Source organism: Pithys albifrons, chromosome 3 (genome assembly GCF_047495875.1).
Source record: "Pithys albifrons albifrons isolate INPA30051 chromosome 3, PitAlb_v1, whole genome shotgun sequence".
Taxonomy (NCBI): Eukaryota; Metazoa; Chordata; class Aves; order Passeriformes; family Thamnophilidae; genus Pithys; species Pithys albifrons.
The window spans coordinates 79,256,745-79,269,823 of record NC_092460.1 but is presented as its reverse complement, the minus strand read 5'-3'; the positions used below and the strand labels follow the sequence as shown (position 1 = coordinate 79,269,823).

General features: G+C 37.0%; 1 protein-coding gene across 10 annotated transcripts in view; it reads left to right on the top strand.

Annotated features, from left to right (window-relative positions):
- Positions 1–13,079, top strand: part of CADPS2 (calcium dependent secretion activator 2) — a 298,773-nt gene that overhangs the window by 242,257 nt on the left and 43,437 nt on the right. For 6 of the 10 annotated variants that reach the window (XM_071552505.1, XM_071552497.1, XM_071552496.1 and 3 more), the window contains 2 exons: positions 5,632–5,773; positions 5,902–6,021. In XM_071552505.1, the coding sequence (XP_071408606.1) occupies positions 5,632–5,773; positions 5,902–6,021 (262 nt within the window). The remainder of the gene's footprint in view (positions 1–5,631; positions 5,774–5,901; positions 6,022–13,079) is intronic. The other 4 variants (XM_071552501.1, XM_071552500.1, XM_071552499.1 and 1 more) reach the window with 1 other exon arrangement.

The window sequence follows — 13,079 nt, the reverse complement described above, 5'->3', positions numbered from 1 at the left end:
GATTAAAATACAGCAAATGTTCCATTTGGATCCTTTGTTGAACCAACTAAATCTTAAGAAACTTACTAAAATTGCCATGATGGTGTCATTTAAGCTCAAATTAGAAGGCTGCTGAGAAGGGTGTAGGAATTGCTCAATCTTAGTGCAGATCTCAGAAGAGTTAGACTCCTGTAAGATGGATTGTACGCTACACTAAGTGGGCATCTGATCATCTAAAATACAGAATAAAATCTGAAGCCTATGTTCAAGTATCTTTCCTACCATCTTATATTTTCAGTTTAGGAAAATAAGTAACTCTAGTTGTAATGTTGCATGCACTTAAAGCAATTATTTGGTTTCTGAAAACTTTAGGTATTTTACAGTATTCTTGCAAGAAGGATTTGTGTCACTAGTTTTGACTAAATTATTGTGTCACTTGTATTCTTTGAGCATTGGTTCCAACCTGAGAGAAGCGTTAGAAACAAAGAAGGGCTGTCCTCACATGCAAAGCAGTTGCTGATAGGCTACTGATTTTTCTTTCCTTACAAGATTGATAGGATAATAATGCTAAATTATTAGAATAGCCTTATGAAAGACATTCTATAAAAACTTTTGTGTTAAAGAAATTATAAACATTGTAGAACTTTAACTGATGGATATGAAAACCATGTTATATGAAATATCACACCTATTTACCAATTTCAATAATTCCTTAATGGTAATACATATAGTAAATGACAGTTTCTGGCAAGTGAAAGCCATCTGTAAAATTATACAGGTTTTTTTTCTCCAGAACTACTGGAAAACAACAACAGAAATTAGTCACCTTTTATTCGGTGGATCTGATAGCAAGTGGCAAGTGGCCGTTCTACCAAGAACTGATTCCCAAGTGGAACATACCTCAGTGCTTACTCATTAATTAGCAGCGTTTTCACTTTGTAACTGCAGTAAAGCTATTAGAAAGTGCTTCCCATGCTTACATAATCAATTCTACACTCTTCCAAAGTAAAATAAATAATTCTGGCACTATTCTTAAGTGAAAATCCTTTCCTGAAAACTATCATTTCTATAAAGATATATTTAGAAAAAAAAATAAAAAGGGAAAAACTGGAATGTGGTCTCATGAGGATAAAAAGGCTAGTGTTAATAATTAACAAGGAGAGTGAAGTGGAGCAAATTAGCCATAATAGAGCCCACAGTGACTGGCAAAGTCACCTCTCATTATCAAAAAACTCATTAGGAAATGAAGAGGTGGAAATCCCACTGGGTTATTCTCACTCTCTGGCTATGTCAGAGATTACTTTTCAGATTTCTTTCAAATGAAGAACTGTTAGGTCACCATATTGCATATTAGGTTAATCTTCAGTGAAATTTGGAGGACTGACGCCTGCATGTTTTTCTATCTCAAGAGCTTTAAATGAGCTCTAAATCTTCAGTACAAGAATCAGTTTTCACATAAACCTGATATGAGAGAACTCCTAACAATAAAGAATCAATCTTACATTTACAGCATTAAAAGAAACTTACATGTAAGACTATTTTTATAACTATGTCACTAAAATATAATACTAGAAAGACTGTGAGATAATGAAAATGCATAATCTTGGCTAGTCAAGTAATAGTGAATGTGCTATTTGACATAGTGTACTAAATACTGTACAAGATTCCGGGCAAGTACTTCAAAGCTGATACTCATCTAACAATGAGAAAAAATGTATTTTCCAATACAACAAATAACTTTTCATGAAGTAAGAGAGGGGAGGATAGGCAAGTCCTAACTGAAGCTTCTCATTTCTATTATGAAGGACTCAATTTTGTGTCACCTTAAGATTCTCCATTTTTTTCCTGACCTTATTCCACAAGGCAAAGTTCATCAGTGATTGCATTCCTGTTGAGTTTAACTGAAGAACTGCTTTTAAAAAAGGAGGGAAGAGTATGATCTTCTCATCCTATAAAATATTTCAGCTTTTCTCATGAAAGCTAACTACAAAAGGTGATTTAAAAATGGCATTCACTGCAAAGATGAATAATAAATTAGAAAACAGCTTGGATTTAATGTAATCAGGGCAAACTTTATACCTACACCAATACCTCTCCTCAAACTTCACACTACTTGTTAATTATAGTGGGAATCTTTTCTTAGATCAGGGATGTACGATTTTTGCTCAGTCATGTTCAGAGCTACGTTGAAATCATAGCCTGCCTTCAGATAAGAGCTACACATCTTGATTACTGAAAGCTAACTCAAGCTGCATTATTCCTTATCAGTATATTCCATAACCTTTTTTTTACTGAATGGGAGTTCTAGGCAAAGATATACTGTGCAATGTCAGTCTGTTGCGTAAAGATAAAATAAATTTTCAACTTGCTTCCACAAAGTACACCTCTAAAATTCATTTTTCAAGTACATCTTACATGTAAAACTACAAAATAATTTCTATATAACCTGAGACACTTGCAATGTTCACTACAATTTAAATAGCTGATTAAGAAGTTCTCTCTGGAGGCAGAATAGGAAATTTCCTATATAAATAGCAAATGAATGGACATATAAACTTCCTTTTCACATATTTGTTGAGTTTTACTTGGTAATGTACTCTGGACCCTCAAGGATATTTCCTTCTTGAAATTTACTCTTATTTTTGATTTAAAAATATACCAGAAAATCTAAGTGGTGCTTTCCTGAGAATCCTATGGAGAACAGGATAATTATAGACTGTCTGCCAAAGTGCTAATTTTGTCAGTGGAAAAGAGGCTCGTGTTAACCTGTGTCATTCTGCCTTTCCTTGGATTCTGCAGAAGCTCTTGAGGACAGCATAACGTGCTGACTCCAGGATAACTCCTAAAATGTGCTTGTGTAAGTAAAAGCAAAAAATGCCCCACAACTTCTGTTGTACGCAAGCACAGTATCTTCTTTTCCTGCTATTAGAGGTCACACCTCCTTCCAGTGCTGCATAATTAGACTGTAGTTTTCACCTCTGTTATTTTCTTGTCATATTTTAATGTATTGCAGCTACATAATATATAAAAATTTAATTATTTTAATCTTCAGTATTTCAAGAATTTCTCCTTTGGGGTCTGTTTCTGTTCTTGTAATGTGTTTCCCTTTAATATTGCCTATGCATTATCTTGCTCTGGCATAGGCTTTCATTTTATTGTTGCTTGTGTGAATATAAGGTGGCTCATATGAAAAGCGTGCGGGGTGTCTGTATAGAGAAGACAATGGAGAAATAAACTACACAGCTTTGAAGAAAAGCGGCAGCTGGGGGATTTGAAGTGTGGCGTTTCCTCAAGGATCTCGTTTCCTTACCTGCTTTGATGCACAGGTGGTGCCTTTTGGCAAGATCAATTCTAGTCATAGGGTAGAGTGCCATGAGTCTGATGATGATACTCAGCTTGCCTGTGTGCTATGAGTTCTTTCCCTACCCTACATTAATCCTTGATGGAGATCTCCAGATGGCCAAATTAAAGCTGTCATGTCCTGAACTACAGGAAATAAGAATGCTCACAGAGTTGGTGATCTGAGACAGTGCTCTTATAAGAGTACCCACGTACAAAGGGATCTCTGTGAAGGTGCAGTGGCACCAAGTCTTGACATCACCTTGGAAAGTTTCACTTCCCTGCGAAGACTGGTGTCATGCTGTTAAGAAAATTATTCAGCTTTGTAAGTTGATCAACTTTTTGTGCCTGTGACTTCTTTAAATTTCCTTCTGTCTTTGGAATAACAAAGAGTCACCCTCCTACCCATGAGGCTTCATTACTGTAATTCCCAGAGCTGAGCTTGTAGCAGAGCGTTTCTGTCGTGTGCTCAGAAAACACTAAACTACAAGCTTAGCCCCTGAAGTAACTGTGATTGCCTGACTAATTACAGTCCTGCACTGGCTCGTTGTAAAGCAGCAAGGTTGTCTTAATTGTGACACAGTTGTATTCTTGTTGCTATTTTTAAGTTCAAAGTTGCCTTCAAAATTCAGCCTAGTATGCAAATTGATCCCATCTGCCTGTTGCTTTTCAAAAGCAATGTTCATCAGCTGTTTACTGTGAAACGTTTGTCTTAATATCCAAATCCTCCTCAGGAGCTTTTATTGCTGGTCTCAGATGCTTCAGTTTTAAGACACATAAAATAATTATAAATAAAGAAAAATAGCACTGTTTTGAATTCTGATACGCAAATAATTAAGCCAGATCTAGCTAGTTAACAAGAAGTTCTAGAGCAATGTAAATAATGGATCATGTTTGTAATGGACTCATGAGTGCTCTCTAGGGTGGATTCTCTAGTGTTTAATAAAGAGATGATCCTATGCCACTGCCTTTTGCTCAGTGGAAACTTTAATAATCTCTGTCTGCTGCCTGTTTTCATGAAACTTCAGATATCTGATATCTCCGCCCCTGTGTCTAATATGGTTGAAATTAGCTAAAAGTTTCAAAATTCTTATCAAGAGGGGCAGTTATACAAAGCCATGGAGAACCGATCACATAATACTGCTTCCTTAGGTAAACTGAATGATACATAATTTCCTATCACTCTGCAAGGATTTTTTCAAGAAAATAGATCTTGCTTTCAGATCATTTTGTTCAAGAAAAAGAAACAACATTAGTATCTAGACATTCAGCAACAAAGGCACTTCCTTGCAATACAAGTAGCAGTAGGGAACTGAAACTTGAATGGCACGTTTTCCTCATAGTCTCCATCTCTCCCATGTTCAGTTTGGGCTGTACATCATTCATTTTGATATGTTACACATAGAGTTCTATTGGTAGTCAAACAAGAACGACTGTAATTTTATGAGGCGGTTTTCAAGGGTTTGAGCCCTGTGATTCAGGCTTTTCTTCTTAGGAAGAGGAGTAAACCTCCTCAAAATGTGGGTTTGGTCCAGTCAAACAAGAAGCTTGGATGCAGGAATAGGTGGGAGGAGAAACCCACAAAAGAATTTAAAACAACAGAATAGGGGTGAATGAAGAGTTAGCAAAGTCATGAAAATTTCTCTCTGTGGCTTAGCCTGTATGATTTCCATATGCACGTGGGAATATTCTTTTAGGTCCTGATAACAGTGCTGGAGTAATGAGTGAAACATAGATGCATTCAAAACATGAAACTGATATATTCCCTTGGTGGGACAGGAAATTAGTGTTCTACTACTTCGGATTTGCTAAAATAACATTTCAGGAGATACAAGGACAAGGAGTGGTGGTGGCAAATTAATTTTCATGTTTTAAGCATCTTCAATTTACATTGTGTACACAGTTTTTCATGAAGTAAATCCCATCTGTGAAGCTGGTAATATTCTACTGCTTGTGAATGACGTTCAAATACTATGTTTTTTGTTTGGGCAGTTTTTTTGTTCTTTCTTGGTGAGTAAGCAATGAACAAAATTGATAATGCTTAGATTCAGCAAAGTGTATTAGTTTTGAGATGATGCAAAAATGTTCTTGTTCAATAAAGGACTTCAGTATGTATCTAGTTTTCATTACACTGACATTTTGAAATGTAGTGCACTATCTTCATGAAACACTTAATTTACCTTTTCTGAACTGTATTTCCTACCCAAGCTGGATCTTATTCTTAGCTTTTGTGTACTAAAACGTTTTAAGATATACCTTTTCCTATAACAAAATAAAGCAGGGAAGGTATTTGTGCTTTGTTTGTTTTTAAAGCATTTCTGTGCAATGGAAAGTTTCACAAGCACTTGCAAGAAATTTTTGTTCCCATGGTCGTCCGCTACATTGATCTCATGGAATCATCGATTGCCCAGTCCATTCACAGAGGTCTTGAGCAAGAGTCATGGCAACCTGTCAAGTAAGTGCTTTTTGTAAAATCTGAACGAACATCTGCCTATAGTTTTCTGTCCAATAAGGGATTCTCCCTCATTGTCCTCTAAATATTCTATTTTTTATTGTATTCCTACATTGTTTATTTCTTCACAGGAGCATCACCAACAGTCTTCCTAATGTAGCTCTTCCAAAAGTTCCAAGTTTGCCTCTTAATCTTCCACAAATGCCTAGCTTTACTACACCAACCTGGATGACTTCTTTGTATGAATCCACGTGTGTATTCTTCAATAACCTTCTGACTGTATGTCAGCTCTGCATGGCCTTGCTAGTGTTCTGTGCAGCTGTACTTGGATTGCATGGTGTTTATCATCTCTTAGTTGGAAATTATTGTTTCTTGGGAGTGAGCCCAGCATGGACTGTTAGTGAGTCGCGCTTTCTAGTGCATTCAAATGTAGCAGTTTTAAACCTGGTAGCTTACAAAATCAGTTTGGCAAAGGTCTGTCATAGTATGAATGATGTTTAATACTCTAAACAACCTAATGCCTCTTCTGAATTAATAAGCAGTGGGGAACCTTTTGGATAATTAATTTTAGATTGTGGTTTTGTGAAGTGAGGCTGACCATTATATTTTTGCATGAGTTTGATTAACTCATTATATATTGGTTTAGAAAATCACTGATTGCAAATATTGCTGTTAGATCAACTATCCATGTCACAGGAAAACATTAAAATGTTAATAAGTACCCAGAGTAGAAGTACATCCATTTCTTTGTCTGTTTGGAAAAAAACTAGAAATAAAAAGCAAATTTCTTTCTGATTTCTCCTCAATACTTCAGTGCTCTTCTCTGAAAAAAAAAAAAAAGAAAGGAGTATGCATAGAGTATACGTACCCTGTTCTGTGGGAATATTGCCATAGCTACAGGTCAGATTTATGTGTGAGGACACATTTGTATATGTTAGAGAAAGGTTTAGGAAGAACCTTACTTTAGCAAAAGGTGTATTAGGAAAAAAGGAATGTAAAAGACTTCAAAAAACACACATTCTAGACACAAAGCTTGATAATATGATTTCAAGCCAAGTATTGTCTTAAGTTTTATGACAGACTTAAACACTCCTAACAAGCACTGGATCTATTTTTCCACAAGGTCATGGAATCACAGAATACCATGTTGAAAGGGACCTCAAAGATCATCTTGTCCAACCTTTCCTGACAAGAGCGCTGTCTATGGTAGCCCAGCACCCTGTCCAGCTGAATCTTAAAATTATCCAGTGTTGGGGAATCTACCATTTCCCCTGGGGAAGACTGTCATCATTGTAAAAAATTTTCCTTTTTCCAATCAGAATCTCCCCTGAAGTAACTCAAACCCATTATGCCTCATCTTTTCCATGTGACTCCTTGTACAAAAGGAATATCATAATAGTTGTTCTGCTGTTGATTCCCCTTAAAATTGACAACATTCCTCTTAATCCTTTGCTTTGATACATTTTATGTTTACTCTAGTAATGCTAGGTTTCTCCTGCTATTCAAGTTATTTCAGCTTAAAGTACAAACTAACTGGTCTTCTGCAACTCAAATTCCTTTCTGTTATCCCCATATTTTCACGGGTCACTTTAAAAAAAAAGTAGCTTTCAGAGTGAAGAGTTGATTCAAATTAATGTATTTTGAATATTCAATTTATAGTTAATAAATGCAGACTCTGGTTGGAGGATTGTAGTGGCAGATCATTCCTAAATGAAGAGTCTGGTGCAGCAATAAATTCCTAGACTGTGTTTTCAAAATATGTGCAAGTACAGTAAAATTCAGCCATGGGCTCAACCTCCTTGCACATCTTCTGGTATTTGGTTTCATGGTTGGTATGACAAAATGTGCATAAAGTCCTAAACTGATCAGTGTTTTCATATCATTTGGTGAACAGTGAGGTTGGCATGTGCTGCAGCCACTTGCCAGCAGTACCTGTCATTCTACTTTTCAAGGGAAGTGGGGATGAGCAGTGTCCCCACTCCACACTGCAGGGTGGCCTTTATAAGGTCATTGTCTCCTTTCAGCCACCCCACACAACATTCAAGAAGAGCTCTGCCAACATGCTGACTCTGATGTAGGTACTTCTTCATGTTCTTTTTCCATAAACATAGAGCTTTGAGGTTATATTTCACAAAATGTGTATGAATTGACAGTCTTGATTGAATGTAGCATTAAGTTACCTTTGTAATACTCTGGTATTCAGGCAGCATTTTAAGAATCAGCCTACCTGCATCCTACTGAAGAGCCAAGTAACTTGTCAGAATGGCCATGTATTTGGATCAAATCAAAAAGCAGAATCACTGCAAGTCAGTTGTTCCTCCTCCCATGCTAAGGACTTTCCTTTTTCCTGATACTAATGATGTCTCATCTTCCAGCAGAAGTATTTTACTTTCACTGTTATGTGAAAGGAAGGAAAAGAATTTTATTTCTCCCCACTGCCTTTTTTTTCACTGCCTCTCCCCACACTTCCCATCTTTTTCCGGAAGAACAAAACTTCCTCCTGGTGATTAAATTCTTCAATGGGGTGTAACCCAGTACCTATGCTCCACTACCTGTTAAGTAAAATGCAGTGTTTCCCTACAGTTTTCCCTTTGAATGTGATGGAAACCCAGCTGAAATGGACTAGAGTGGCACATTGTATTGTATTTATAGCCAGCAGAGGCATCTAAATTCAGGAGCTCAGGCCCTGCTTTGTCAGTCATCACAGGTTACTCCTTCTCTCCACTGACTCCCCTGGGTCTTTCTTTCCCAGTTCACTGTTCTCCCTCCTCTTGGCCATAAAGCTGATGCTTTGGTGAGAAGATGACTATGTATATCACAAAGTTCTGTTAGACTTCCCTCTTTCTCTTTGAAAATGATGATTTTGCCCAATTAATCATTATAAATTTGAATTACACAATTAAGAATCTACAGTCAAAAGAATGAAAAAAAGCAGTTTGTGAGCCATCTGTGTTATAGTTAAAAGTTTGTTGAAGTCCTGTGTCTGTTTTGTCTGTAATAGGAAGAGATTTAATATTCTTCAAACTTTACTAATATTCATGTTCATGCTCCTGAGTTCATGTTTAAGTACCTTCATGTTCAATAGAGTTGTTAGGTGCCTATCTAAGAACTTTGCAAAGAGAAAGTGAAAATATATTCACAGTTAGGCATCCCTTTGTGTGCTTTATGGATGAAAATGGATTTTCGCCACTTTCATTTCAAAGTTGCTACAATTCTTTTGAACATCACTGGCAGAGATTTTTTGTATTTTTTAATTAACTGTTCCTTTTTTCCCCCTTCATCACATGTTTTGTAGCAGTAAATACATACTGCTTGTAACAGCATTTAGAAAGATCAACTCCATTTCAGTTGTTTTTTGGGGGCATTGGAAAGTGAGATGAAAAGGGGACGTTTTTATGAGTACTAGTCTGTTTTTCTTGATTGGTCTCAGGAGAGGACGACTCATAGGGCACTTTGGCTAGACATGGAAAGCAGTGTGGATTACTATTCCATTTGGCTAAAGATAACCTTAAAGAGCAAAAATGTTTGAATATTCTGTAAAAGCTTCTAATCAGCCAGAATGAGGGGGGTTTTCCTTACTTATTCATTAATTCAAATGTACTGCTTTAAATTGCTCTTCATATTTTAAATGTAATTTCTCTGCCTCTTTCTGGACCTGGCTTTTAAGTTAGATTTGTGGGTGATTTTAATTGTTTATGGTTTAATTTATATATTTTTATTTTCAGTGCAGACATGGCATAGTTTCAGTGACTAGAAATATTGTAGATCCAACCTGAGGTTGTCTTTTTCTAGCTCATGTCAGTCGAGAACATCAGCTTCAGGAAAACTCAAGGCTGGGAAAACACGGAATAAGATAAATGCTTTTGAGAGAGTAGTCCTGTCTTGACTCCCACCAGGCAACATCAAAGGAGTGTGTCACCTATATTCTTCCTGCTATGGCTCAGCTATAACGAGTGACAAGAGGGACCAGCTGGAGCAGTCACAATTGCCCTGATTGTGATATGAAGGGAGCTGCTCCCAATATATCTGAGCTCCCATGCTGAACCTCTCTGTGTGTTTATGCATGCTGGACTCAGGTCTCCTCTCTGTTTTGAGGGGTTGTATCTGTAGTGCCACATAGATTTCTGTCATAGTGCTTACCTTCAGTAAAATGGTAGGAGGCCAAGGTCTGCATTTTTAAGGTATTTAAAAGTATAGCCATAGGACTGATGGACTAGTGAAATCTGACTGATCTACTTTTGTAGAATAAGTTTTGAATATGTCTAGTTCCTAATGAGTGTTATGGGAGACAAATGTATATTGTGGGGCATATTTCTATTTAAAAATACTAATGTGCAGTAAGAAAGAAGACTCAAGAAATATGTTTTGGTTGCTTGATCCTTAGGTTGCAACACTCTTGAACTAAGAGAAATCATTGGGTAACTCTATCCCTAAGTATCTTTGAGGGACTTTACACAAGCTGATACTTGCAAAAGTTCTGGTCCTTCTATCCACCTCATCTGCTGGTGGACAGTAGACATGTGGGGCTAAGTGCAACTGACTGCAATTTCTGAAAATTGTTTTCTGTTGAAGAAATTCACCATTGACCTTCTGAGCCTTGAACATAAATCTTGAGGCAGCATACGGTATGTAAAGCTGGAGCTCACAAGCTCACAAAGGATGTAGAACTGGTGCTATGTTTTGTAAAAGTCATCACAAAACACTAATGGGTAATATCTCTGTAGTAACCTTAAAAAAGCTGCCCTTGGTAAATTTTGGAAGAATTGAAGCCAGCTGTTTTTGAGTCTTGAGGTTGACTGATAATGTTGTTAGATATTCAATATTTCTTCTGTATTCTAATATCCCAAACCACCCTATACAGTTTCATACCAAGGCAAGAAATTTGTACTACATCTACTCTGGAGTCGTGTGTGTGCGTATCTTGCAACCAGTGTGCATTATTATTGGACTGTTTAACTAAGTGCTACTGTGTAGGCACCTCGTAAGCTTAGTGGTAAGCTGCCTCTCAGCTGTTAGTGGGAACTGAATTACTTAGAAGGCTGTATGCAGCTCCTAGATTTGATATGCTGCAGGGTCTTTGAGAAACATTGTGTCTTGGATCATTTTTTGCTGTGTGCAGTATGATGTAAAGCATAAAGCCATAAAATAATTCAGGTTAAAATGGACCTCTGGAGATACTTGGTGCACCCCATCAAAGTGTGAGCAAATGCAAAGTTAAATTCCCATTAGAAAAAATGGTAACTTAACAGAATGGGCATAATATTTGCCTCTTTTAATTACTGGTAACTTTCTCTTGCTGCAGTGACCTAATTAGTAAGGCTGGAGAACTAGATAGTTCCTGAAAACTTATGTTTTGACCTGCAATACAGTGAAGTTTGTGCTTAATTTTAAAATCATAGATTATTGGGGTCACCCTCTGTAGGGTCAGGGGGGTTGCATTGACGATGGTCAGAAGAGCTCAGGCACAGCAGACATCAGAACACTTACAACTAGGAGAGTTTAGTTACACCAACACCTTATATATCCTCTTATATCTAACATGTCATGACATTATTGGTTAATCATTTCACCTCACATACATAGAAACATTCTATTAGTCACAAGACACCACACACTCTACAGGTAGCTCTGCGCTCTTTAAGGGTGCACTCCAGACAGCTTTCCTTTAAAGATACACACACTGTCACCCCTACAATAGATAACTAGTAAGTATAGTTCTTAAATAGTATCAGTTTAATTTCCTGGTAGAGAAATATTATTCCATTCATTAGACTGAATTGGCTTTACCATACACATTCAAATAAAAACTTTTCAATAGCTGAGAATGTGTCCTGTCCTTTCACAAAAAAAATAAAAAAATAAAAAAATCTGATATTATGGATATCAATTCAAGTTTTATTTGAATGCAGGAATTACTCTGTGTGTCCGGAGGAGCTTAGCTCTTCTTCTGCAACATTTAACAAACAAATTAGACATTTGTGTCTGGACGTGTGAACGAGGAACAAGCAGTTTCTGTTGTAGCAATTTATTTTCCATCCCCATCTTTTTAGTGTAGCACGTTAGTCCAATTCAAATGTCATTGCACAATGATGAATAAAAAATTGAAGAATTGGAGCTCAAAATGATATGAAAAGAGAATCAATGAAATAGTGTTTCTCTCAAAATTAGTCTTCCATAAACCTGTATCTGTTATTGCATTTATTGTAATTGCAAAACTTTATTTGGTAGTCTAATTAAACTAAATTAAGTGGCTATTAGGGAGTAAACATGCATAGGAATACATTTATGTTCTTATGAATACATTAGTCCTTCTGAGTCCTAAAGAATTTCCTTTGAAATTCCATTAGGCAAAAAAATAAAAGAACTGTAAAAGAATAAAAAACTGTTAAATTGTATGACAATGAAAAGGATTAGTTCTGTTTCTTGAGTTTTGGTTGGTTGGTTTTCTAGATAATATATGTTTTTTTCAACTGTATTATAAATACTGAGATTGTTCCCATTTCTGTCCCTATATTGTTGTCTTGTTCCTTTATCCCAGTTATCTCCAAACTTTTGAATCACATAATGTCTAGAACATGCATCTACAGCTGCACTCTCTGCCACTGCACACACCAGATGTAACGATATCTTCGATATTTGCATATCATAAACATAAGAAACAGTCTAACAAAATTATAAATTTTCCAGCAGTTTTAATTGGTTTTTCTTTCTATTCCTTAATTAAACTTAGTGATGTACAGAAGTGGTCCCTGTTCAGGTTCAACCTTAACAAGATAGCGTCCCTGTACAAGTTGTAACCTTAGCAGTGCCATGGGCCTTTTTCCTGTTTCTTTCAGGAGCATGATACAATGTAAAATTAACTATTACTGTTTAAAATAGGTGGGGAAAATATCCATAATATCAAGAAAGCCTAAACTGAAAACTATCTGAAACTGTGCAATGTCCTACTGTGCATCACGAAGATATCAAAACCTGTGCCATTTAAAGGCAAAGCCAGAGTTGGTCGCTCAGAGCCAGCCTTTCCTTAGGCAAGTGCACCTGCTCCCAGTTCGTCACCCGCTGCCCAGCCCTTGCTGGCTGTCCCTTCACCTGCCCCAGCAGCCCCACTGAAAACTAAGGCAACATTGCATAAGGCAATGATGGCTCTGAAGTCGTAGCGTTAAGGCAGCGGGGCAAGGGGGTGGGCGTTTGGGTCTGGAAGGTGGTGGATGTAGTGAGACCAAAGCAGTGTTCCTGCTGCACTGCGGCCACTTAGATCCATGAACATGAGCTGTGTTTTGCTTCACTGCCCATTGCCTCATCTAACCTG